The sequence below is a fragment of the Mirounga leonina genome, unplaced genomic scaffold, assembly GCF_011800145.1.
Source record: "Mirounga leonina isolate KUSES-001 unplaced genomic scaffold, KU_Mleo_1.0 Mir_200, whole genome shotgun sequence".
Taxonomy (NCBI): Eukaryota; Metazoa; Chordata; class Mammalia; order Carnivora; family Phocidae; genus Mirounga; species Mirounga leonina.
The window spans coordinates 25,139,960-25,167,449 of NW_023270503.1; the positions used below are offsets into that span (position 1 = coordinate 25,139,960).

Consider the following 27,490-nt stretch of genomic DNA (forward strand, 5'->3'; position numbering starts at 1 on the left):
AAACATTCCAGCAGATAACTACAGTTGAGGTGAGCAGGCACAGCAGTGTAAATTCAATAACAAATCTTTGGCAGTGTCTGGGAACACGTTTACTACCACAAAGATATCTATAACCATGTTATTTGAAGGGAGGATTCAATTTTTATTTCTTACCTTTTCCTCTTTATCCTCATTTCTTTGAGTCACTATGTAGTGAGTTTATTAGGGCAGGATTTGGCCTTCATTTCTGAATCCCCACTGTCTACCTACCACTGTACTTGGGCCCAGTAGGCAAATGTTTTACTGGCCGCACAAAACCATGCTAGACCCACCTCCTCTCCCCTTGCCAATTCCTTCTTTCTCATGCAGAAAATTGCAGCACTCAGGGCACCTGGGTGGCTCAGTTTGGTTAAGCATCTGCCTTCAGCTCAGGTCATGATCTCAGGGTCCTGGGATCAAGCCCCACATTGGGCTCCCTGCTCAGTGGGGAGCCTGCTTCTCCCTCTCCCTCTGCTGCTCCCCCTGCTGTGCTCTCTTGCTCTTTCTGTCAAATAAATAAAATCTTTAAAAAAAAGAAAAGAAAATTCCTGCACTCTTTCCCAACGTCCTTGAATAGGCCTTTTTAACTGCTGGGAGAGGCCTTCCTCCACCTGACCCTTTTACATCACTAAGACCTTCTTATTCAGATGTCATTGTCTTCCTCTAGACTAGAGAAGCCTTCTCTAGCCCCTGACTGGATTAGGACCTCTGTTACATTATTTCAAACTTTTCTTTCTCTCTCTCTCTTTTTTTAATTTATTGGGTGGGGGGAGAGACAGAGCACAAGCAGGAGGAGGGGCAGGCTCTCCGCTGAGCAGGGGGCCCGACATGGGGTTCGATCCCGGGACCCAGGGATCATGACCTGAACCGAAGGCAGACGCTTAACTGACTGAGCCACTCAGGCGCCCTCTCTTTTTTTTAAAGATTTTATTTATTTATATGAGAGAGTGTATGCGTGTGGGTGTGCAAGGTGGGGGGGAAAGGCAGAGGGAGAGGGAGAGAGAATCTCCAGCAGACCCCAAGTTGAGTGCAGAGCCCATCGCAGGGCTGGATTTCACAACCCCGAGATCGTGACCTGAGTCAAAACCAAGAGTCCAACACTTAACTGACTGAGCCACCCAGGTGCCGCTCAAACTTCTCTTTAATAGCACTTTCACCATTGAAATGTATTAAGTACATGATGGTTTAATTCCCGTCTTCCCTGTTAGATTGCTACCTCCAGGAAGGTTTTACCGGGTCTACTTCTTTCACTACTGTCTAGTAACATTGCCTAGACTAGCCCCTGACACATGTCAGAGACTCAATGCATATTGTTGGGATAAATTGATAGAGTTGCCAGATAGAATACAGAACACTCAGTTAAATTTGAATTTCAGATCATCAATGAATATTTTTAATATAAAAATGTGTTCCAGGGTGCTTGGGTGGCTCAGTCAGTTGAGTGTCTGCCTTCAGCTCAGGTCATGATCCTGGGGTCCTGGGATGGAGTGGAGCCCCACATCAGGCTCCCTGCTTAGCGGGGAGCCTGCTTCTCCTCTTCTTCTGCCCCTCCCCCCACTTGTGCTTTCTTTCTTCTTCTTCTTCTTTTTTTTTTTTAAGATTTTATTTATTTATTTGACAGAGACACAGCGAGAGAGGGAACACAAGCAGGCAGTAGGAGAGGGAGAACCAGGCCTCCTGCCGAGCAGGGAGCCTGATGCGGGGCTCGATCCCAGCACCCTGGGATCATGACCTGAGCTGAAGGCAGACGCTTAATGACTGAGCCACCCAGGCACCCTCTTCTTTTTTTTTTTTTTTAAAGATTTTATTTATTTATTTGACAGAGAGAGACAGTGAGAGAGGGAACACAAGCGGGCAGAGTGGGAGAGGGAGAAGCAGGCTCCCTGCTGAGCAGAGAGCCCAATGTGGGGCTCGATCCCAGGACCCTGGGATCATGACCTGAGCCGAAGGCAGCCGCTTAACGACTGGGCCACCCAGGCGCCCCCCACTTGTGCTTTCTCACTTGCTCTCTCAAATAAATGAACAAAATCTTTAAAAAAAAAAAGTGTGTTCCAAATATTATGTAATGTAAATCTAGCAACTTTCAAACTGATGAGGTACAGAGAGCATTTTATCCAAGTGAGAATATTCAGATAATTCATATTTATTTTTTTAAAGATTTATTTATTTGAGAGAGAGAGCACACAAATGGGGGAGGGGCAGAGGGAGAGGAAGAGAAAGAACCCTCAAGCAGACTCTCCGCTGAGAGAAACCTCAGGGCTCAATCCCATGACCCTGGGTTCATGACCTGAGCTGAAATCAAGAACCAGATGCTCAACAGACTGAGCCACCCAGGCGCCCCTCGAAGATAATTCATATTTAAAATGCTGACAAGCCTCTATGGAATCCTAATACTTGTGTATTAGGTAGGATCTGGTAACATAAACAGGAAAACATAGCACCAAACTTTGATGAACTCACCTGATTTAGAGTTCTGAAAATATGATTGGTCATAATAATCAATGACTCAAAAATTTTTTGTTAATTTTTTTATTGTGCCCAAAATATCAGTACTAGATATACAGCTACATTTCCTCATGGAGGAAATGTATTGTATACAGTATCAGGAAGCCTGATACTGTATACAATAATGTCTATACCAAGTGTAGCTAGGTAATTTTAAACCTTATAAGCTTGAGGGGCACCTGGGTGGCTCAGTCATTGGGCATCTGCCTTCGGCTCAGGGGGTCCTAGGATCGAGCCCCGCGTCGGGCTCTCTGCTCGGCAGGAAGCCTGCTTCTCCCTCTCCGGCTCCCCCTGCTTGTGTTCCCTCTCTCGCTGTGTCTCTCTCTGTCAAATAAATAAATAAAATCTTAAAAAAAAAAAAAAAGAAAAAGAAACCTCCCTTTAAAAAAAAAAAAAACCTTATAAGCTTGAAAATGAAGTAAACTTTACCAAATTTTGGTTACAGAATAGAATAAGAAGTTATTTCTCATTGGAAAATGTGGATAAAATGACATTATTGAATAATTTGTACTCCAAAAGTAAAGATAGGAGACACATGTCATTAAACAAGAAAATCATCCAAGGTGCACATAGGAGCAATCTTTGTATATGGCATAAAGGGGACAATGGTCAAATTTTAAATGACTAAGCTTTGAGGGAGATTTCAGAGGACTCTTTAAACCTAAAATCTAAACTAATAAATTGATCCAGGGTGGGGTTGGGGGAGTTATTGACTTTAGTTAAATATTTCCTCTTGAGTACAGCCTAAAGAGAAGCTCCCTGATTTTCTCTGAGGGATTTACAGGGAAGTATAGTCTTCATCTGACTGATTACCTTGGGGTTCATAGAGTTGCCCTAACTCCCTGCCCTGGGAGGTCATGCAAATAAAGCAAATTGTGCAGTCCTGGAATTTCTGAGTTCAAAGTTTTTCTGTAGAGTGAAGCAACCCTTATTTTATAAAAGCACTATTTTTGCCGATTGTTGGACAAATTTCTGCAGTTTACACTTGATTTTGTATTTAAACACTTGGACAAAATATATTTCCTAGAGTAGAAATTTTTTCCCAGCTTTATTGAGAGATTATTGACATTAGAGTACAATTGTACCCAACAAAAAGAGAAAGTGTACTGCAATAGAAAGAGTACTGATCTAAGATTAAAGAAAGAGCTGTCCCTGCTCCTGGCATTTCCTACACTTAATGGGAACGTACTCTAACTCCTGAGTCTCGGTTTCAACTTTTAGTAGATGCATGTAGTAATACCCATCTTGGCCACCTCACCTGATTATTTGTTCAACTGATATCTATTGACAGACTTAAAAGAGTTCTATGGAAAATTGAACGGTGCTATAGAAATATATTATAAAAATTCAGTAAAATCTTCATTCATTCATCAGGAGTCTCTAGTCTTCAGTAGGCAACCATTAGATAATTAAGAAAGTTTCGACTACTGTTTATTTATTTTTAAAGATTTTATTTATTTATTTGACAGAGAGAGACACAGTGAGAGAGGGAACACAAGCAGGGGGAGTGGGAGAGGGAGAAGCAGTCTCTCCGCTGAGCAGGAAGCCTGATGCTGGGCTTGATTCCAGGACCCTGGGATTATGACCCGAGCCGAAGGCAGACGCCCGACAACTGAGCCACCCAGGCGCCCCATCAACTACTGTTTAATTTAGATGATGAATTTTATTCAAGATTTATTTGACATATTACCATAATTCCTTCTGCTGTCCCCACTTTTCCATTTTACTGTGGGTGTGGGTGCATCCTGGGTCAAAAACTTAATCTCATTTAAAAGATAGAAAAAAATCAGAGTAATTTTGCTGAACTCATGCCAATGTTTGATAAGGTGGCTCAGTCATTTCATCCAGTCTGCCACTAAGTCATGCCACTGGCTATCATGTCAGACACTGGTGGGGACTTTTATATTTTTATATCCAGGCTCTCTTGCAGCAGTGAATGAGGAGTTAGCATACCTGAGTTCCAGTACTGAAGTCTATCCTTTTTTTCTTGATGGCATTACATTTTCTTTTTTTTTTAATATTTTATTTATTTGACAGAGAGAGATAGCGAGAGCAGGAACACAAGCAGGGGGAGTGGGAGAGGGAGAAGCAGGCCTCCCGCCGAGCAGGGAGCCCGATGCGGGACTCCGGGATCATGACCTGAGCCGAAGGCAGACGCTTAACGACTGAGCCACCCAGGCGCCCAGCATTACATTTTCTTCTATGGTTAATTAAAAAGTTGACCTTTTTCATTTTTAGCCAGTGTTTATGGACTCAAACATTTAGGTAAAAAATTTTCTTTTTGGTACCCATGTGACCCAAAGCAACAAGAACATTTTCAGGGAGTGATTTTGAGAGTAGATTCTTCTGCCTACATTCAGGGTGTTTTCTGGCCCCTATTTTACTGGCTGATCTTCCCATCTTTTTTTTTTTTTTTTTAAGATTTTATTTATTTACTTATCAGAGAGAGAGAGCACAAGCTGGGGGAGGGCAGGCAGAGGGAGAAGCAGGCTCCCTGCTGAGCAAGGAGCCCGATGCAAGACTCAATCCCAGAAGCCTGGGATCATGACCTGAGCCTAAGGCAGACACTTAATTGACTGAGCCACCCAGGTGTCCCTGATCTTCCCATCTTTGCATATACATATCCTAGTCTTCGTGATCCAACTCAAAAGGCCTACTTTTATAAAGCTTTTCCTTAACACTCCCAACCTCCTTTAGAACCTTTGCAGTGCTCTATATCATTCTTATGACATTTGAGATATGAAAAATATGAATATTTTCTCTAGATCTTGCTTGATGGCCTTATGGGAAAGGACACTATTTCACAGAGGAGGGCCTTAAATTCTCATATAGATAAATTTGATGAAGAAAAGAATGAAGAATTTTGGATAAGTCATTTAACTTCTTGGTGCCTTAGTTTCCTCACATGTACAATCCTATTTCAGATGATTGTTGTGGAGATGGAATGAGCTCATGTGTGCAAAGTTCTGAAAAGTAAAAAATGAAGGGCACATATTATTTATTTTCTTGCTCATGAATACTATATTCTACTTGTTCATAATTATAATCTTCTGTGTGAAGATAAAAGGCTAAATGATTCCAGAAAAGCCACAGATGATCCCAAGAGTTGATGAGTTTTCAGGTTAAGATTTTAAACAGAGTGGAGAGAGGAAGTGCTACACTATACAAGAGCTGTGCTTTGGTGTTAAGACAATTTGAATCTTGTTTTTGGCACTTGCTGGACTAGCTTTGTTACCTCGAGTAAGTTATTTAACTTCGGTGACTCTGAGTTTCCTTATCTGTAAAATAGGGAAGAGGATATCGTGTTTTGTAGAGTAGTATGAGAATTAGAGATAATGCTTATAGTATACTCTATGGAAGTGGGAAGCATTGTTAATACTTAAGGACTTGGGTTGAAATGTCCCCACATTCGCCCTTTGTCCTGTTGACAATATTTTCATCCTGGTAGTTGAAAGAGTTGTTATGAAATATGCAAAATTAGTTTTGTGCCGGAGCCTGGGAGTATTTGTTCAATGAGTTATCAATAAAGTTTTGAATAAAAAAAAAATTCTACCGCCGTTTCAATAAAGCTTTGCTCAAATGGAGAGCGGGGAGCTTATCGCGAGAATCTGGCGGAACGCGTTTCTTGTTCAGGATCTAGTCTCGCGTTGTTTGAGCAAGCCGTGGTGAGAGGTGAAAGGGAAGCACGAAATACCGCGAGAGTCCGCAGGATTCTCGCGGTATTTCCTGGAATTGCCCCCTCCCCCCCTCAAGTGCCGTTTCGGTTTAACCTAGTGTGTGACTGAGTCTGTGTGAGGGAGCGAGTGAGTGTGTGAGGTATTGAGGTGAGGCGGAGGCAGGAAGAGGGGCTCCCTCAGGAGCGAGGGACAAAGGGGGCGTGAGGCACCTAGGCCGCGGGACCCCAGCGACAGGAAGCCGCCCCGAGCCGGGCTACCGGGTAGGGGAAGGGCCCGCGCAGTCTTCACAGGGCCCCAGAGCCGGAGTCGGCCCCACAGCCCGGGGCCGTCGGCTTCCTACTTCCTCGACCTCCCCGGCGCCCGGGCCTGAGGATTGGCTCGGCGGGGGGAGGAGGGGAAACAGACTTGAGCAGCTACCCGTTGTCTCGCAACTCCACTGCTGAAGAACTCTCATTTCTTTTCTGGCTCCTTCACCCCCCACCTCATGTAGGAGGGTGCTGAGGAGCCGGGAGGGAGGAGGAGCCTGGGCTACCGTCCCTTCCCTCCCCACCCCCTTCTAGGGGCGCTTTGGTAGGCGTGGGGTTGGGGGGGAGGGTGGGGGTTACTTTTTGGAGTGCTGGGGAACTTTTTCCCCTTTTTGAGGCCAGGCGAAAGGGAATGCCCAATCCAGAGAGACATGGGGGCAAGAAGGACGGGAGTGGAGGAGCTTCTGGAACTTTGCAGCCGTCATCGGGAGGTGGCAGCTCCAACAGCAGAGAGCGTCACCGCTTGGTGTCGAAGCACAAGCGGCATAAATCCAAGCACTCCAAAGACATGGGGTTGGTGACCCCCGAAGCAGCACCTTTGGGTACAATTATCAAACCTTTGGTGGAGTATGATGACATCAGCTCTGATTCAGATACCTTCTCTGACGATATGGCCTTCAAACTAGACAGGAGGGAGAATGATGAACGTCGTGGAACTGATCGGAGTGACCGCCTGCACAAACATCGTCACCACCAGCACAGACGTTCCCGGGACTTACTAAAAACTAAACAAACAGAAAAAGAAAAAAACCAGGAAGTCTCCAGCAAATCGGGATCGATGAAGGACCGAGTATCAGGAAGTTCAAAGCGTTCAAATGAGGAGAATGAGGACTATGGGAAGGCACAGATACCCAAAAGCAGCAGCAACAAGGAATCCAGGTCATCCAAACTCCATAAGGAGAAGACCCGGAAAGAACGTGAGTTGAAGTCTGGGCACAAAGACCGGAGTAAAAGTCATCGGAAAAGGGAAACACCCAAAAGCTACAAAACAATGGACAGCCCCAAGCGGAGATCCAGGAGTCCCCATAGGAAATGGTCTGACAGCCCCAAGCAAGATGATAGCCCCTCAGGAGCTTCTTATGGCCAAGATTATGACCTTAGTCCCCCAAGATCTCACACCTCTAGCAATTATGACTCCTACAAGAAGAGTCCTGGAAGTACCTCAAGAAGGCAGTCAATTAGCCCGCCTTACAAGGAGCCTTCGGCCTACCAGTCCAGCACCCGGTCACCCAGTCCCTACAGTAGACGACAAAGATCTGTGAGTCCCTATAGTCGGAGACGTTCTTCCAGCTATGAAAGGAGTGGCTCTTACAGTGGGAGATCACCCAGTCCCTATGGCCGAAGACGGTCCAGCAGCCCTTTCATGAGCAAACGGTCTCTGAGTCGGAGTCCACTCCCCAGGTGAGCTATTTGTCTAACAGCCCTTTCTTACTTAGGCTGGGTCATGAGGAACTGGCAGTTAGTCATGTTCACGTTTGGTTGAAGCCCCCAGTCTTCCTTATTGACTGGAACACTTAGTTATTGGTTAGTTGGACCCAGGCAGGTGAATCTGGTCTTCTCTTAACCCAGAATTTGAGAAGTGGAGAGTTCACATGCCTAAAACTGCTAAAGGTAGGTACTTCCAGGCGTGGAATCTGAAGTTGGAAGCTCCTGCTTATTGAGTACACAGAGTTGATAACTGAGCTTATCCCAGAGCTTATCTAGCAATTTCTGTTGCATTGTCTTAAATCACCTTGGTATTCGTGCTTTAGACCTCACTGGACCTGACTGGCGATGTAAGAAATTACAAATTTTCATTCGTATTATCTTGAAGCTATTTGCCTAGGTCATCTATCATTTGTGCGTGTGCTGTCCACTGAGTCTCCAAAGCTGTAAGTTTATTTCTTAATTCCTGTCTTTAAACTGATGTTTTAGTGGAAATTCAGCTGTTTATTCCTTTTTCCTTTTGTTGATACATAGCTTAGCAGAAGTTGGTTCCAAGGATAATTTGATTTTCTTTACAGCATCACCATTGACCTACCCTGTGATCAAAATTTTTCTCTAAAAAATGGTAATAGTACCTTTACCATATTTTAGCAAGAAAGGCATGTTAGTTTGAAATTTAATCATTAAAATGGATTAGTACTGAAAACTGTTTTTATTTCTAGATGATGAGATGTACCTCCCTCTTTGTGGACTCACTTTGTCCACAAAAGAACATGGGCTTTGGGGTTATACCTGAATGGAATCCTAATCTTGCTTTGTGAACTTCGGCAAATAATTTAATTTTTCCCTGCCCGTGTTTCTTCATATGTAAAATGGAAATAATAACTACCTACTTCTAGAGTAGTTGTGAGGATTAAATTAGCTAGTAAATATGAAGTGTATAGCACACTTTCTGGTTACCTGGAGCAGGTCAGTAAATTCTGTCTTAGCGAAGAAATATTGTTGGATGCTAGGGGAGAAATTATGCTAATTTGTAAAAATCCATGCATGTCTTTTATAGGTCAATATGAGTAATTTTTGCTGACTTAAAGTTATAATTATTCATAAATTAGTTTGAATTAATCAAACTGCAGAGTTCTTACCTGTCAGGGTCTAAAAGTTCCTTAGTCCTCCCCCTCCCCCCAACCACCCCTCCATTTTATCACAATTTTTCAAACACAGAAAAGTTGAAAGAATTATAGTGAGGATCCATATATGTACTACCTAGATTCTACAATTAATATATGCTATATATTTTATCATGCCCACCCATCTCTCCATCAGTCCATATTTTGTTTTGATTCATCTCAAAGTTGCAGACATCAGTATACTTCACTGTAAGCATTTCAGCGTGTTGTGTATAGCATTAGCTAGAGTTGACTTTTTTTGAAGGGGTGAGAGTAAAATTTATATATAGTGAAATGGATGTCTTAAGTGTGCTATTTATAAAGTAGCTTAGTTGTTTAAGGAAACATAAGAAATATTCTCAGAATACTTGTTTTCTTGAGGAGTAGTTTCATTAAGGCTGTTTTGAGAATTTTTATTGTCATGAGTTTTGGGAATATGGAAGTGCACTTAAGACTAAAACACTAAAATGACTTTCAGAAAGAACTTGCTTTGCAGTGATTCCTTTTGGATTCATATCTCACGTTCTCTCTTCCTCTACTCAGTTAATTGGAACTAGTGCAGTAATGGTAAAAAATAAATCAGGAACGAATTGGAGACACAATATGATAGCATAGGACACAATATATAAACCCTATATATAAACATAATATAATTTTAGAGTCACATGCATATTTTTAGTTGGGTTTTAGAGAGCGTTATATGTTTGTATATGTGCACTACAGATTTTTTCCTCATTCATTGGAATTCCAGACAGTAAGTACAAAAATTTCTTAGAGTAGAGCATACAGATCCCTTCTGTGATATCTCTGTTTTTTCCTTGGGAGACAGTAAAAATTAAATAAGCAACATCATTTTAAAAGACTGAAAATACCTTGCCAGAAATGCAATGTCTTTGCATCCTCCAAATTAGTAGTGGTTAATAGTAGCAATTTCATTTCAGATGGATAGAACCTAACTCACATCAGGGGGAAAATACATTTGTTTTTGAGAAGTTTTTACTGTTGCCTGCATTTACCTATTGGTTGTTTCCTCTTGCCACCCCCCTTCCTTGTCGCTTTTTTTCTTGAAGAGTGGATCTTGACCTCAAATAAAGCATTTGTATCACTAAAAATGCCATAAGTATATGGCCATCAGAATGTTCTATTAACAGTAGGCTTCTGTTCAGAAATTGAAGGGTTTGTAGCAGAGTTCCTTAGGAAGATTTAGTAATGCTGAATGATTAAAGAAACTAGTTTTTAGAGCATGTGGTTCTGACGTTACTTAGTGTTTGGGACTTTAGAAGTTTATCGTGGGATAATAGAGATGGTAGTTTTATCCCAACTCCAATTCAGTGAGAGAAAACCTCTGGTTTCATCCAGTTATTTACAAAAGAAGTATTAGTTTTCTGAAGAATAAGTGGATGTTTCGTAAAGCCACTTAACCACTTTTCAGTATTCTATATCCTCATGTTCATATATATGTTGTTATTGCTGTTTTGAGTACTTCTATTCCAATAATGACTTGCATTTTAACTAAAACTTCCAAAAAGCAGTGTAGGTATAAGAAAACCATGGCTAATATCATGTGAGTTATTTCGCCTACACATATGTACTATTTGTTTTGAAACATTTTGAATTATGTCAGTACTACTAATGACCAAAGGTAAGGGAGATATTGAAGATCTGGAATGGGAACAATTTATTTTAGACTACTGGGCAAATGATGTTTTGTTCAGTCACGTTTTTAGTGCTATTTTTTCTCCCCTCACATTGAGGCCTGAGCACATTAGGCTTTATGAAAAGGCAAAAAGAGGGGCACCTAGGTGGCTCAGATGGTTAAGCGTCTGCCTTCAGCTCAGGTCGTGAACCCAAGGTCCTGGGATCCAGCCCCACAGCGGGCTCCCAGCTCAGCAGGAAGTCTGCTGCTCCCTCTGCCTCTGCCACTCTTCCCTGCTCATGCTCTCTCATTCTCTGTCTCTCTCTCAAATGAATAAATAAAATCTTTAAAAAAAAAAGAAAAGACAAAAAGAATTAATGGGGGTTGGGTTTCAATTAAGAATAATCTGGGGGCGCCTGGGTGGCTCAGATGGTTAAGCATCTGCCTTCCGCTCAGGTCATGATCCCAGGGTCCTGGGATCGAGCCCCACATCAGGCTCCTGGCTCAGCGGGGAGCCTGCTTCTCCCTCTCCCTCTGCCTCTCCCCCTGCTCATGCTCTAGCTCTGTGTCTCAAATGAATAAATAAAAAATCTTAAAAAAAAAAAAAAAAGAAGAATCTGCCTCATGGATTTCCAAATTCTTAATAATGAAGAAAATAAATTGAACATGCAACAGTACCTTGCTTTATGAGTTCCTAAAAAGTTGATTGGAAATCATTTTATATATGAAAATACCAGAAGTCATTATAGTTTTGAGAACTTCTGATAAATTATTTGGTAAGACAACTTTTTCAGTTTATTTATTTTGCAAATCCTAATAACTCTTGTATCTTAGGGGTTGTTTATTATAGGCACAACTTAATTATCGACTGAGGATTCAGGGAACAAAATCTTCCTGGGATCTGTCAAATAGTTCTCTAGTTGAAACAATTAGGTTTTGGTGAAGCATGCTAGTTACTTTTAACTTCCTGATTGGTATAACCCACCTTTAATATAAAGTATGACTTTTTTTTTTATCATGTTTTCACTTCATCAGAGATTTAAACCAAAATTCCAAAAAAGTAATCATTGTGAATATGGGTGCTCTCCAACATGGGAAAAAAATACCCATCTTCTTGAGTTGGATAAGTAATGGATAATTTTAGTGTTATATGAATGAAATGTGTTGTCCTACAGCATTTAGTTCCTTGTAATCTATTTTTTAAGTAAACTTTATTTTTTAGACCAGTTTTAGATTCACACACACAATTGTGATGATAGTACAAAGAACTATTTGTCCTTGCATCCAGTTTCCCCTGTTATTAACATTTTACACTGGTCTGGTACATTTGTTACAGTTAATTAACCAATATTGATATGTTGTTGTTATTATTATTATTGTTTGATGGTACCTAATTCATTTTTAAGATTGCTAAATTACTCAAAGTAGCTTAAGTTACAGTGCTCCATAGCTTAACTCATGTATTTTCCTATATATTGCTGTCAGCTATCCATTTTAAACTGCCTTTTTCTTTTTCCAGTAGGAAATCCATGAAGTCTAGAAGTAGAAGTCCCGCATATTCAAGACACTCATCTTCTCATAGTAAAAAGAAGAGATCCGGGTCACGCAGTCGACATTCCAGCATCTCACCTGTCAGGCTTCCATTGAACTCCAGCTTGGGAGCTGAACTCAGCAGGAAAAAGAAGGAAAGAGCAGCTGCTGCTGCTGCAGCAAAAATGGATGGAAAGGAATCCAAGGGTTCACCTATATTTTTGCCTAGGAAAGAGAACAGTTTAGTAGAGGCTAAGGATTCAGGCTTGGAGTCTAAAAAGTTAACCAGAGGTGTAAAATTGGAAAAATCTGCCCCAGATACTGAACTGGTGAATGTACCACATCTAAATACAGAAGTCAAAAATTCTTTAGATACAGGGAAAGTAAAGTTGGATGAGAACTCTGAGAAGCATCCTATTAAAGATTTGAAAGCACAGGGATCAAGAGACTCTAAACCCATAGCATTGAAAGAGGAGATTGTTACTCCAAAAGAGGCAGAGACATCAGAAAAGGAGACCCCTCCACCTGTCCCCACAGTTACTTCTCCTCCACCTCCTTTACCAACTACTACCCCTCCACCTCAAACACCCCCTTTGCCACCTTTGCCTCCACTACCAGCTGTTCCACAGCAACCTCCTCTGCCTCCTCCCCAACCAGCATTTAGTCAGGTTCTTGCTTCTAGTACTTCAACTTTGCCCCCTTCTACTCACCCAAGGACATCTACTTTGTCCTCTCAGGCAAATTCTCAGCCCCTTGCACAGGTTTCTGTGAAGACTCAAGTATCTGTAACAGCTGCTATTCCACACCTAAAAACTTCAACGTTGCCTCCTCTGCCCCTCCCACCCTTACTACCAGGAGACGATGAGATGGATAGGTAAGTCCTGTAGTTAACTGGGAAAACTTTACCCTCTTGATGTACATGTAATGCATTTTCTCTTCTCATACTGTCAAAACTGCTCTAATACATGGCTGTTTAAAATGGCTTTTATGAGTAGGAAATGCTTTTGGTATTTGGTTTTCAGTGGACAAGTTCTGATTTATAACATTATTACTTAGGAGAAAATTACAAATTGAGGCCTAGTAACCCTTTTTGTTCATAAGTTTATTTGATAAAGCTAACTTTTGGTTTAAGTTTTTAAAAATCAATGGTGCTTTTCTCCCTAAAGTTTTATGTTGAAAAATTCTTTTTTTCCTTTTTCTTTTTTTAAGATTTTATTTATTTGAGAGAGAGAAAGCACAAATAGCAGAGGGGCAGAGCGAGAGGGAAAAGCAGACTCTCTGCTGAGCAGGGAGTTCACTGTGGGCCTGAATCCCAGGACCCTAGGATCATGGTCTGAGCCAAAGGCAGCCACTTAACTGACCAAGCCAGCCAGGCGCCCCAAGATTTTTTTTTATTTTTAAGTAATCCCTACATCCAGTGTGCGGCTCAAACCCATGACCCTGAGATCAAGAGTTGTATGCTCCACTAACTGAGTCAGCCAGGCACCCCATGTTGAAAATTTTAATAGCCATAGAAAAATGAAAGAATAATATAATTAACTTCTTTATACTCTTCACCAAGATTTACCAGTTAACTTTTTGCCACATTTGCTTTTACTTTATATATCATGACACTTTACTTCTGAATACTTTATTATTTTTTTTTTTTTAAGGATTTTATTTATTTGGCAGAGAGAGAGACAGCGAGAGCAGGAACACAAGCAGTGGGAGAGGGAGAGGGAGAAGCAGGCTTCCTGGCTAGCAGGGAGCCCGATGTGGGGCTCGATCCCAGGACCCTGGGATCATGACCTGAGCTGAAGGCAGATGCTTAACGACTGAGCCACCCAGGCACCCCACTTCTGAATACTTTAGCATGTCTCTTCTTTTTTTTTTTTTTTTAAAGATTTTATTTATTTATTTGAGAGAGAGAGAATGAGAGACAGAGAGCATGAGAGGGAGGAGGGTCAGAGGGAGAAGCAGACTCCCTGCCGAGCAGGGAGCCCGATGCGGGACTCGATCCCGGGACTCCAGGATCATGACCTGAGCCGAAGGCAGTTGCTTAACCAACTGAGCCACCCAGACATCCTAGCATGTCTCTTCTAACACTAAGAACATTTTCCTAAAGAATCACAATGTCTTAATCACCCAAAAAACTTCTTATTGATTTTTTTTTTTTTTAAAGATTTTATTTATTTGAGAGAGAGAGCACATGAGAGGGGAGGGTCAGAGGGAGAAGCAGACTCCCTGCCGAGCAGGGAGCCCGATGCAGGACTTGATCCAGGGACTCCAGGATCATGACCTGAGCCGAAGGCAGTCACCTAACCAGCTAAGCCACCCAGGCGCCCCTTACTGATTTAATAATATAATATCAATAACAACAATATCAAATATCCTTAGTGGTCCCCCAAAATGTCTTTTATAGCTGGGGTTTTTTTTTTTCCTCCTAATCCAGGAAAAGAATAAACTAGGTTTATCTTGAAAGACACTGCTTTTAAAAAAAAAAGAAGTTACCCTATAAGAAGCAGAAGAACAGCATGTAGAATCTTTACTAATTAGAATATAAATTCACAATGGGATGATGGGAAGAGCTTTAATTTTGATGAGTCCTCTTAATATTGAGAAGTGAAATGATTATGAAACATGAATCTGATTTCATGGAAGGCATTAGGAAATACATTCTGTATCTTGGCAGGACTAGCTAGGCAAAATACCATCAAACAAATTGATTTAGTGGTGATATAGGCCATGGTAGTCTGTGTTACTGGTTTTTTCTAAGGAGATTCTACCCTCTTGTTCTCTAGGATATGAGTTTAATTTATTGCAATAAACTTTCATTGTAAACATAAAAGTAAGTACTACTGATCTTAAATCCCAGACCAATTCCCAAGCCTTCATTATTTTCCAAGTGACATCAGTAATTTGAATGATGATACATTTCAGCTCTTTACATTTATATTTTTCCAGACTATGCTCTGAGCCTTTTAAGAAGGTACAAATGCAATTAAAAAATTTTCTTAAAGAATAAGTCCATTACTATTCATAGTAGTAAATCTTATTTTAAAGAAAAATTCCACTGCTCTTTCTAATATCAATAATTATTTGTCAATTCTGTCATATCCTGAGAATTGCAAAGGAGAAGGATAAAACCTGAAGTTTATGTAAAAAAATCTGTTTAGGTACACAGTATACTTCTCATAGATACAAGCTACGTGTTTCTATGGTTTTTGTTGGAAAAGGAAATACCAATTGAGCATTATCCAGTGGGACTCTCGGCCATGATCTATCTACAGGAACCTTGTTTAAATATTAGTTTACATAGTGGCTAGAACGTTGTCAGTGTGGCTGAGAATCTTCATTTTGAAATGTTTACTTGGCTAACCAAATAATTATTGAACTGACCTACCATGTGTCAATGTAGAGTGCAGATTTCCAGAGGTGGAATCATTTTGATAGGCACATAGGGATTTCTCTTTTAGATTGGGATGAAAGGTAAAGTAAGACCATTCAGTGCTTATTTGAGTATGTGTGGCTATCTTTAAGAATGTGTATGAGAAAATGAAGCGAACAGAAGTATTTTTTTATTTATCAGTTCTGATTGTGAAAGTATAACTGTTTCATAGTCCAATGGAATTTATTTTAATAGTGTGATAATTATGTAAAAACCCATACACAAAACAAAACATCTGTTTTCTATGGATACATATATCCATATATATCCATATGAATTCACACCAAAAAATCCAAAAGGATATATATTTTTTATAGGTTTTTTTAAAGATTTATTTATTTGAGAGAGCGAGAATGAGAGAGAGGGCACATGAGGGGGGGAGGGTCAGAGGGAGAAGCAGACTCCCTGCTGAGCAGGGAGCCCGATGTGGGACTCGATCCAGGACTCTGGGATCATGACCTGAGCCGAAGGCAGTCACTTAACCAACTGAGCCACCCAGGCACCCCGAAAAAGATATATATTAAGCTGATAATAATGGTTATCTCTGTGGATGGGACTTAGGATGAGGATCAAAGGTAAAGGACCTTATCTGCAAAATTTTGGAATGCTTCACAAATCTGCTTGTCATCCTCACACAGGAGCCATGCTAATCATCTCTGTCTTGTTCCGATTTTAGTATATGTGCTGCTGAAGCGAGCACCAATGTAATTATTTTTAAATGTATGATTATTATTAGTTTTCCACATAAATATAAATAAATTATTAAAGGCAGAAAAATGGAAATGAAGATATCTTCCACAATTTTATTTTTTCACAATTTTTTTTTTTTAAGATTTTATTTATTTATTTGACAGAGAGAGAGACATAGCGAGAGGGGGAACACAAGCAGAGGGAGTGGGAAAGGGAGAAGCAGGCTTCCTGCAGAGCAGGGAGCCCGACGCGGGGCTCGATCCCTGGATCCTGGGATCATGACTGAGCTGAAGGCAGACACTTAATGACTGAGCCAGCCAGGCACCCCATTTCACTATGTATTTTAAATTCACGATAGTTTTTGTTTTCGTCTTTAATTTTTTTTTTTTTGGTGCCACGCTATCCATGTATCATACCAGCTGCACCTGTTTTTCACATGAAAAATAATTTTTATGTAAGAAAACTTTTCAGGAAGAAATCTGAAAGTTGCATACGGAATTCATTTATATTCTTGATCTTCTCATGTGAGATTGCAGCAGCTTAATTGTTGAGAATGTGATTTATACATCTTCCTGTTGCCTACAGTGCTTTAAACATAGAACACAGAATGTGATCAATAAATATTGCTTATTTGAATGAATAAGACTACTGAAGGAGACAGGATCAGGACTTGTGTGAAATGACACTGGGAATGTAGTTAATTCTGTTGGCACATGGATGATGTAAAGCTTGTATCAGATGATTTGTCTTCTTTTAAAGTCCCTTTGGGAATAGAATGAAACTTCTTTCAAAGGTATATATAGAGCCAGGAGTGTATTAATCCAGGTATCAAATGCAGGAGTGAATTTAACTAATGGTATTGCAAAAGCCTAATTCATGGTCTGCAATTCTTTGTTTCAAGAAATGAAGGCTGCTGGGGCGCCTGGGTGGCTCAGTCGTTAAGCGTCTGCCTTCAGCTCAGGTCATGATCCCAGGGTCCTGGGATCGAGCCCCACGTCGGGCTCCCTGCTCCGCAGGAAGCCTGCTTTTCCCTCTCCCACTCCCCCTGCTTGTGTTCCCTCTCTCTCTGTGTCTCTCTCTGTCAAATAAATAAAATCTTTAAAAAAAAAAAAAAGAAATGAAGGCTGCTAAACTATCCATTCTTCATGATGTAGTACATTCTTCAGGAACATAGCTATTCATGGGGATCACCTGCTTTTTTTTTTTAAGATGTTATTTATTTATTTGAGAGAGCAAGAGTGGGAGGAGAGGCAGAGGTAGAGGGACAGGTGGACTCCCCACTGAGCAAGGCTCCACCCCAGGACCCCTGAGATTATGACCTGAGCCAAAGTCAGACGCTTAACCCACTGAGCCACCCAGATGCCCTGGGGATCACCTGCTCTTAAGGAGAACATCTGTATGGGGCGCCTGGGTGGCTCAGTCATTAGGCGTCTGCCTTCGGCTCGGGTTGTGGTCCCGGGGTCCTGGAATCGAGCCCCACATCGGGCTCCCGCAGGGCTCCCGGGCTCCACAGGAATCCTGCTTCTCCCTCCCCCACTCCCCTGTTAGTGTTCCCTCTCTCGCTGTGTCTCTCTCTGTCAAATAAATAAAATTTAAAAAAGAAGATCATCTGTATACTCTTTTTTAAAATTTCAGTTAACCGGGGTGCCTGGCTGGCTCAGTCAGTAAAGATGCAGCTCTCAACTCTCAGGGTCGTGAGTTCAAGGCCCATGTTGGACATGGAGCCTACTTCAAATAAATAAAATTTCAGTTAACCACATAGGGTTTTTAAAATCTTTGTTTCCAGGGCACATGGCTGGCTCAGTTGGTAGAACATGCAACTCTTGATCTCAGGGTTTTGAGTTCAAGCCCCACTATGGGTGTAGAGCTTACTTATTAATAATAATAAAATAGAGATGCCTGGGAGGCTCAGTCATTAAGCGTCTGCCTTCAGTTCAGGTCATGATCCCAGGGTCCTGAGATCGAGCCCCACATCGGACTCCCTGCTCCACCAGAGGCCTGCTTCTCTCTCTCCCACTGCCCCTGCTTGTGCTCCCTCTCTCGCTGTCTCTCTCTGTCAAATAGATAAAATCTTTCAAAAAAAAATAAATAAATAAAATCTTCATTTCCGATCAGTTTTTTTGGTGACCTGGTTCATTTGGATTTTATCAGACTTCAGTAGAGTCTGTATTATTCTTTTTTTTTTTTTTAAGATTTTATTTATTTTTTAGAGAGCGAGCGAGAGACAGCATGAGAGGGGAGAGGGTCAGAGGGAGAAGCAGGCTCCCCACTGAGCGGGGAGCCCGATGTGGGACTCGATCCCAGGACCCTGGGATCATGACCTGAGCCGAAGGCAGACGCTTAACCATCTGAGCCACCCAGGCACCCGAGTCTGTATTATTCTTAAAGGCTTTATCTTTAAAGTACTGAGCTCTTACAGAAAAGAAAGGATCTTTGTGAGCATTCAAATTTGATTTAGAATTTTTTTTTTTTTAAAGATTTTATTTATTTGACAGAGAGAGACACAGCGAGAGAGGGAACACAAGCAGGGGGAGTGGGAGAGGGAGAAACAGGCCTCCCACTGAGCAGAGAGCCCGATGCGGGGCTCGATCCCAGGACCCCGGGACCATGACCTGAGCCGAAGGCAGACGCTTAACGACTGAGCCACCCAGGCGCCCCAAATTTGATTTAGAATTTTGCTAATGGAATGCTTAGTTCTCATTTCTAATGTATTCAGCTCAAATTTTTATTAGAAGTTTGTAAAAGTAAATCACTTTTTAAACAACCTGCTTTAAAAAGGGGAAAGGGATAAATGATCATATTTAAAGTAGTTGATGCTATTAAATTGTGAGAAATATTAGGAAATCTTTTTAAATAATTGATATGTAAATTTATATTCTTTATTAACAATAAAGACTTCTTATCGGTGGTATTGATACTGTATAGATTAAATCCCATCATCATAAATTCCAAGAGACTATGCAGATTTTAAAATTTGAGCAGTCATGGAGCTTGGCAACTTTTTTTGTAAGAAAATTATTATACATGAGCATTTATGCAACTACTCACCATATGTGAACCCAACTACAGGCATAAATGGGGAACCAGGAAATACTGATATTGGCAAGATCAGCCCTTCCTGGTACTGAATCTTTATAATAATGACTTAGATGTTCAATATCTGCTCTCCAGTGTTAGACCCTCTGTATCACATGTCCTCTGCACTGTATAGAGGAATAGATTAGTTACTGAGTGCTGTATACTGAAGGCTAAAGACCATAATGTTAAGCGTTGCAATTTTATGAGTCATCATTATTCCATGATTTTTGGTACATTGGAATTTGTTGAAATAGGATTTGACCTGTATTCAACTTGTATGCCCTGAACTGGTAGTACATAGCAAACATTCATGCTTTATGAAATAAACATGCTAAACATGTAATTTTTCAGAAGCAATGTACATTTTCATAGTAGCGAACTGAACATGAACCTATAAAGCCAACTGTGGAGAAAACAAGACCTAAATATAAAACATAGACTGAACTTACATGAAGTGATGGTGAGAAAATTCAGATACTTCCAGTGAAGCATAACCAAGAAGTAATCTATTTCTGAATCATGAAGAATTAAAATTTATAAAGAGTATTATGACATTAGTAGTTGAAAAATTGGGAATTTTCATTCCCTGAAAGTCTTAAAAATTGGGGAAATTTATTTTTTTAAAGATTTTATCTCTTGGGGCGCCTGGGTGGCTTAGTCATTAAGCGTCTGCCTTCGGCTCAGGTCATGGTCCCAGGGTCCTGGGATCGAGCCCCACATCGGGCTCCCTGCTCCGCGGGAGGCCTGCTTCTCCCTCTCTCACTCCCCCTGCTTGTGTTCCCTCTCTCGCTGTGTCTCTCTCTGTGAAATAAATAAAATCTTAAAAAAAAAAAAAAGATTTATTTATTTGACAGAGAGACAGCCCCCGATGTGGGGCTCGATCCCAGGAGTCTGGGATCATGACCTGAGCCAAAGGCAGATGCTTAACGACTGAGCCACCCAGGCGCCCAAAAATTGGGGAAATTTAAAATCTATATTGTGTCCTGCCTGAAGAGTTTTCTGGTAAAGGGCTTTGTTCCCAGGGTAGAAAAATCTTAGTTCTAATTATAATAATGTTGTGTATGCATGTCTATCAGTTATTGAACAGAAAGTTTCAGATGATCATTTTGCCTTTCATTGACCACCCTAGTTCTGGTTGATACACATTTTCTGCCTGATTTACAAGAGATTAAAATGATAAAAATTGGTAGAAAGTTATACTTTTGCGATTGTGTTTTTATATGCAATCTTTAAAAAGATAGATTGCAAAGGATAGATCTTTATGGTTCTATGGAAATATTCGTGAGAGAATACATGTTTTTGTAACCACTTATTTAAAAAAGTGGAGGAAGCTCCTTCTGTGGTTAGGAGGATTCTCAGCTTGTTTTCAGGCTTCTGATACTGTGATAGAATAGAAAAGACTTATTATCTAGCATTGTTTTATTTGTAGGCATGAATTAGTATGTTCTCTTTTTTGAGGACATGCATAGCACAAAATCCTTTCTTATAAATAAATTGAGATGGTTAAAAAATTGGAACTGTACACTGACTTTCCTAATCTATTCCAGAAAAGACATCCTTTCTCCCTGCTCCCTCTTCCCCCCACCATTTTGTTGATTATCATGAGAGGCCTGCTACCAGTTGCTTTAATGATTCTGAAATAGTTTACTGGACTCTCTTCTTAGATTTTTAGTTTGAGAATTATTTATCCATTTGGCCTTTTGCTTCCAAACCAACAGAATAGCTCAGTATATTCACTAATTTTGATGTCCAATTTAACTTTTTTTTTTTTACAAAACTCAAATACTATTTCCTTTTCCAAGTTCTGTCTACATCTTCTATAACATAGTAGCATTACATTGTTGAACTTTCATTCCTTAATGCTGGTCAAAATATATAGAATAGATTTGGTGACTCCATGAGTTGCAGTGGTACTTTGGGAATTTAAGGTGATTACTTCCTGTATTTTATTTCATCTCAGTAAAATTACAGTAGAATCTTAGGGAAAATGTTAAAAAGTTTGTTATCTACAAGTAATATCACAAATTTTTTCTTTTATATACTATGGATTTCTTTTTGTGAAATCCCAAGTATCTTTGTGATAAACTTCAGTTCCTTATATTATAGGGTTTTATCTCTTAAAAGAAAAATTTTTATAATCTTTTGATAGCCAGACATTATAAGCTTTGAAAAGTTTTATTTTCATATTTTTTTAAGTAATTATGATCTTTTTCTTCTCTTCCTCTATTATTTAGTCCGAAAGAAACTCCACCTTCAAAACCTGTAAAGAAAGAGAAGGAACAAAGGCCACGTCACTTACTCACGGACCTCCCTCTCCCTCCAGAACTTCCTGGTGGGGATCCATCTCCCCCAGACTCTCCAGAACCAAAGGCAGTTACACCACCTCAGCAACCATATAAAAAGAGACCAAAGTGAGTTTTTAGAGGGATATTTTATTTTATTTTATTTAAGAGAGAATGAGCGGGGGAACGGGGGCAGAGGGGGAAGGAGAGGGAGAAGAGAACCTCCAACAGACTCTGCACTGAGTGTGGGGCCCGACCTGGGCCTCCATCCTACGACTCCTGAGATCATGACCTGAGCTGAAACCAAGTCTGACCCTTAACCGACTGAGCCAGCCAGGTGCCCCTGGAGGGACAGCTTCCTTCCTTACTTTTGGGCCTAAATCTCACACTTTCTTCCACAACCTACACTGGTAGGATTATATAAAATCGGGCCTAATGTGTATCTTTTATATTAATGGATAAAGGCTTTTCTGGGAGACCTGTTCATCTGCACCCTCAGATACCTACTGTTTTTAGAAAAGCAATGATTTCCCAAATTCAGATATACCATGAACATTGATCCCATTGTATCTTTTGAGTTTGATACTTAGAATATTAAAAAAGAAAAAAAGCTCTTTCATTCAGGGTGTATCAACCATGTACACATAAATGAAAAATTAATAGATGTGGGATGTTTTTTCTTAAACCACATAAATTGCCATGCGATAAATGTAGTAGAATCTGGGTTTGATCTACCGTTAGCAGTAGATTGTTAGCATTTCTCTCTCTTTTTTTTTAAACTAGGCTCCACGCCCACCGTGGGGCTTAAACTCACGACCCTGAGATTAAGAGTTGCGTCCTCTACCAACTGGGCCAGCCAGGCACCCGAACATTCCTCTCTTAATAAGAAAAATAGTTACCATTTATTGAGTACATCGTATTGCCAATGTTTTGTATTTTATTTTAATAGTAGCGCTATGATGTAGGGCTTCTTTTCCGATTCAGTAGGTGAGGAAGCCAGTACTAAAGAGAGATTAGAAAGTAAGCAGCAGGGCGCCTGGGTGGCTCAGTTGTTAAGCGTCTGCCTACGGCTTGGGTCATGATCCTAGGGTCGTGGGATCGAGCCTCATATCGGGCTCCCTGCTCTGCCGGAAGCTTGCTTCTCCCTCTCCCACTCCCCCTGCTTGTGTTCCCTCTCTCTCTGTCAAATAAATAAATAAAAATCTTAAAAAAAAAAAAAAAAGTAAGCAGCAAATCTATTATTTGATCTTATGCCTTCCTGAGGCAAAAAAATCTATCTTAGCCACTGTGAGAGACCATTTATTTCGCATCATTTGATTCCTGCCTTTTTAATAAAGAAATTCATAGAAGATTCATGGGCCAGAGAATCATCATAAAAGAATTCTGTTTTCTTCTTTGAATAGGCTTAAGTTTTTAAAATAACTTTTTTTGGTTTGTTTTGTGGGGGCTCTTTTGTTTTGCCTTTTTTAGAATTTGTTGTCCTCGTTATGGAGAAAGAAGACAAACAGAAAGTGACTGGGGAAAACGCTGTGTAGACAAGTTTGACATTATTGGCATTATTGGAGAGGGAACCTATGGCCAAGTATATAAAGCCAAGGACAAAGACACAGGTAAATATTGCCACAAAATTCTAGATGTCAGAAGTTTAAAAATTTAGCAGTACTAATGCTAAAGTAGACTTAGCAGAAGTAAATTTCAAGTTTTAATTTGGTTTCCAAAAGTTACTGAAATACTAAAATTTTCCAAAAGAATAGTATAATTATTACTGTTTAAAAATCTTCCTCTTTATCTGTTGTCCATTGTAAATATTTTATAATAAGCTTGCTGGGAATTTAAGAGAGAGTAAAAATAAAATTTATAAGTTGCTCTTTGTTTGGTAAGGTGTAGTCCTTAAGAAGTAGTTGGATTATTGGCATATTTTAATACTTCAAAATTTTTAGGCCTAACTGAATACTGAATTAAGAAATGCAAGTCTTAAAAAAAAATCAAAGGCAAGAAAGGGAACATGGATTTGGTTTGGTTTTTTAAAGTATAAAAGTATCTGGCATATAGCATTAAAGTAAGCTAGATGGGTCTTTCAGAGCAACTCTGGGCATATATTGGCTGGTTCATGATGGTGGCCAAATACGCTAATTGATAATGTAACAGTTTGAATTTATTGTAACAGGAGAGCTAGTGGCCCTGAAAAAGGTGAGACTGGACAATGAGAAGGAGGGCTTCCCAATCACAGCCATTCGTGAGATCAAAATCCTTCGTCAGCTAATCCACCGAAGCGTTGTTAACATGAAGGAAATTGTTACAGATAAACAAGATGCACTGGATTTCAAGAAGGACAAAGGTAATAGCAAGGAATCATGTTTCCACAGGGTAGATTGGTACATCTTATTTTCCTCTTTTAGCTTGTCTGTTTGACCAACTTCTTGAATCCGTACCAGAGTTAAGATGGTAGTTTTGGGGATGCCTGGGTGGCTCAGTTGTTAAGCGTCTGCCTTCAGCTCAGGTCATGATCCCAGGGTCCTGGGATCGAGCCCCACATCAGGCTCCCTTCTCCATGGGGAGTCTGCTTCTGCCTCTCCCACTCCCCCTGCTTGTGTTCCCTCTCGCTGTGTCTCTCTCTGTCAAATAAGTAAATAAAATCTTTAAAAAAAAAGGGGGGGGGCACCTGGGTGGCTCAGTCAGTTAAGCGGCTGCCTTCAGCTCAGGTCATGGTCCCAGGGTCCTGGGATCGAGCCCCGCATCAGGCTCCCTGCTCGGCAGGAACCCTGCTTCTCCTTCTCCCACTCCCCCTGCTTGTGTTCCCTCTCTTGCTGTGTCTCTCTCTGTCAGATAAATAAATAAAATATTAAAAAAAAAAAAAAAGATGTTAGTTTTGAAGTCTCTCTCCTTTTTTTTTTTTTTTTTTTACAAATTATAATAACAATAATGGAAATTAAACCCAGATTTATCAGTTACTCTCATTTTTTTTTTTTTTTAAGTAGGCTTCATGCCCAGCATGGAGCCCAACATGGGCCTTGAACTCATGACCCTGAGATCAAGACCTGAGCTGAGATCAGGCGTCAGATACTTAACCAACTGAGTCACCCAGACGCCCACAGTTACTCTCATTTTTACATCGTCCCTTCTGGTTATTGTTTATAATGCATCCATATTTAGTTTAGTTTTGCACTTACACAGTTTAGAATTCAAAGCAGATAGGTCTAAAACAATCTTCAGGTCACATACTGGTTTGTTTTCCTGGGTTTGTAACTTTTGTCTCTTTGGGGGATAAAATTGTTCATTCATACTTACGTTTGAAGTAGTCCAGATATGTCATTCAGCCTACTTTTTTTAAAGCAAATCTGAAGATGTCTTTTGTGAAGAAATGGCATCTGTGAATATAGTCTGGAATGTTAAGAGAGAACACAGTTGAAGTACATAAAATTAGGAAGGTAATGGATAAAGTTAAGCTGGGCTTATTTATAGACCCTTAAAGATATTAGCACTAGGGGAGTAGCACTTCTCAAGTTTAGTAGAAGTAGTTTTTGTTTGTTTTTAATTTTATTAAATGGTAGAAGTAGTTTTAAAGCAAATAAAAAGAGGGCGCCTGGGTGGCTCAGTTGTTAAGCATCTGCCTTTGGCTCAGGTCATGATCCTAGGGTCCTGGGATCGAGCCCCGCATCGGTCTCCCTGCTCAGCGGAAGGCTGCTTCTCCCTCTCCCACTCCCCCTGCTCCTGTTCCCTCTCTCGCTGTGTCTCTCTCTGTCAAATAAATAAAATCTTTAAAATAAAATAAAATAAAGCAAATAAAAAGAAATTCTGCTTCTGTAACGGTAGTTAGATACATTTATGGAAGTTAGACCAGAATAAAATTAAGAATACTAGATATACTTCTGGGTATTTCTTAACTTCTTCTGATTATAAGAATAGTATAATGTATTGGTAGTTTCTCTAAGGATAAACAAAACAATTTCCTTTAGAGTGGAGCTTACTTTTCCTCTGCCATTCTGTACTACTTATTTTTTTTTAAACTTTTTTTCTACTTTTTTTCTTTTCTTTTTTTTTTTTTAAAGATTTATTTATTTGAGAGAGAGAGAATGAGAGAGAGAGAACACATGAGAGGGGATAGGGTCAGAGGACGAAGCAGACTCCCTGCCGAGCAGAGAGCCCGATGCGGGACTCGATCCAGGGACTCCAGGATCATGACCTGAGCTGAAGGCAGTTGCTTAACCAACTGAGCCACCCAGGCGCCCGTCTACTTTTTTTTTTTTTTAAGATTTTATTTATTTATTTGACACAGAGAGAGATAGCGAGAACAGGAACACAAGCAGGGGGAGTGGGAGAGGGAGAAGCAGGTTTCCTGCCAAGCAGGGAGCCCAATGCAGGGCTCAGTCCCAGGACCCTGGGATCATGACCTGAGCCAAAGGCAGACGCTTAACGACTGAGCCATCCCGGCCCCCCCCATTCTGTACTATTTAAATAGTTTACTATGTACTGTTTAAATTCTTTTTTAAAAAAAATCATAAAATAATAAATGGATGAATAAATGGATGTGATGCATACCCATTGTGGCAAAATTGAAAATATGGAAGGGTAAGACAAAGAAAATGGCAACCATTTCTCTCCCACTCCATCCCAGTCTACTGCCATCCATAGAAAACCACTATAGTATTATCATTTTGAGTATTTCTTTCTAAGTGTTGTATGTATGTTATATTTATTTTAGCATAACTGAGATCGAAGTATATTTAGTGTTTTATAATTTGTCATAAGCAATTTGCCATGTCATTAACATGTTTTAATGACTGGGTAAGGCTTAGATGAATCTAAATTTACTTCAAAAGTCTCTTTTGAGCAATTAGTTACCAGTTTATTTTCTTTATTATTATTTATATATAGATAAATCTCTAAAGATTTATTTTTAGTGAGAGAGTGCATTTGCGCGAGCAGTGGGAGAGACAGAGGGAGAGGCAGAGGGAAAGAATCTCAAGCAGACTCTTTGCTAAGCGTGGATCACAACTCAGGGCTCAATCTCAGGACCCTGAGATCATGACCTGAGCCAAAATCAAGAGTCAGACGCTTAACTGAGTCACCCTGGCGCCCCTATTATTATTTTTTAAAGCAAGCTCTACACCCAATGTGGGGCATGAACTCATGACACCAAGGTCAGGAGTCATATGTTCTACCGACTGAGCCACCCAAGTGCCCCAATTAGTTACTAGTTTAAAAAATATAATCTGCTTTGAACATTTTTGTTCATAAATCTTTGCATTTTGATTTATTAATATAGTTTCTTAGAAGTAGAATTATTTGGTTAAAGGAATTTTTGTATTTAATGTTAGATTCCTTTTTTTTTTTTTAAGATTTTACTTATTTTTTAGAGAGCGAGCGAGAGAGAAACAGCATGAGAGGGGAGAGGGTCAGAGGGAGAAGCAGGCTCCCCGCTGAGCGGGGAGCCTGATGTGGGACTCGATCCCAGGACTCTGGGATCATGACCTGAGCCGAAGGCAGACGCTTAACCATCTGAGCCACCCAGGCGCCCGTTAGATTACTTTTAATATAAATTATTTATGTCCACCTGTGAGTGCCCATTCCACTTTATCCTCCCTAAGATTGAGTACATCTTTTTAAAAAATTGTCATTTTGATAGGTGAAGTATGATATTATTTTGGATTGCATTCCTTCTGTTACTTCTGCGTTCTTTTCCATGTTTATCAGTTTCACTTATTTTCTCTTCTTTGAGTTGTCCTTTTGTGTCCTGTGTCTACTTAACCT

At 40.3% G+C, this 27,490-nt stretch overlaps 1 protein-coding gene and 1 non-coding gene across 10 annotated transcripts in view; one reads left to right on the forward strand and one right to left on the reverse strand.

The window, feature by feature from the left end:
- The first annotated feature begins 6,227 nt into the window (after positions 1–6,227).
- The window catches only part of CDK12 (cyclin dependent kinase 12), a 75,615-nt gene continuing 54,352 nt past the window's right edge, over positions 6,228–27,490 (forward strand). For 8 of the 9 annotated variants that reach the window (XR_004683211.1, XR_004683212.1, XR_004683213.1 and 5 more), the window contains exons 1-5: positions 6,228–7,906; positions 12,252–13,136; positions 21,692–21,868; positions 23,210–23,349; positions 23,907–24,077. Coding sequence is in view for 3 of the 9 variants with exons in the window: in XM_035027017.1 (XP_034882908.1) it covers positions 6,858–7,906; positions 12,252–13,136; positions 21,692–21,868; positions 23,210–23,349; positions 23,907–24,077 (2,422 nt within the window). In the remaining 6 variants the exon portion in view is untranslated. The remainder of the gene's footprint in view (positions 7,907–12,251; positions 13,137–21,691; positions 21,869–23,209; positions 23,350–23,906; positions 24,078–27,490) is intronic. The other variant, XM_035027019.1, reaches the window with a different exon arrangement.
- LOC118025365 lies at positions 16,283–16,389 on the reverse strand. The gene has a single exon (XR_004683300.1). It is a non-coding gene; the product is annotated as a U6 spliceosomal RNA (small nuclear RNA).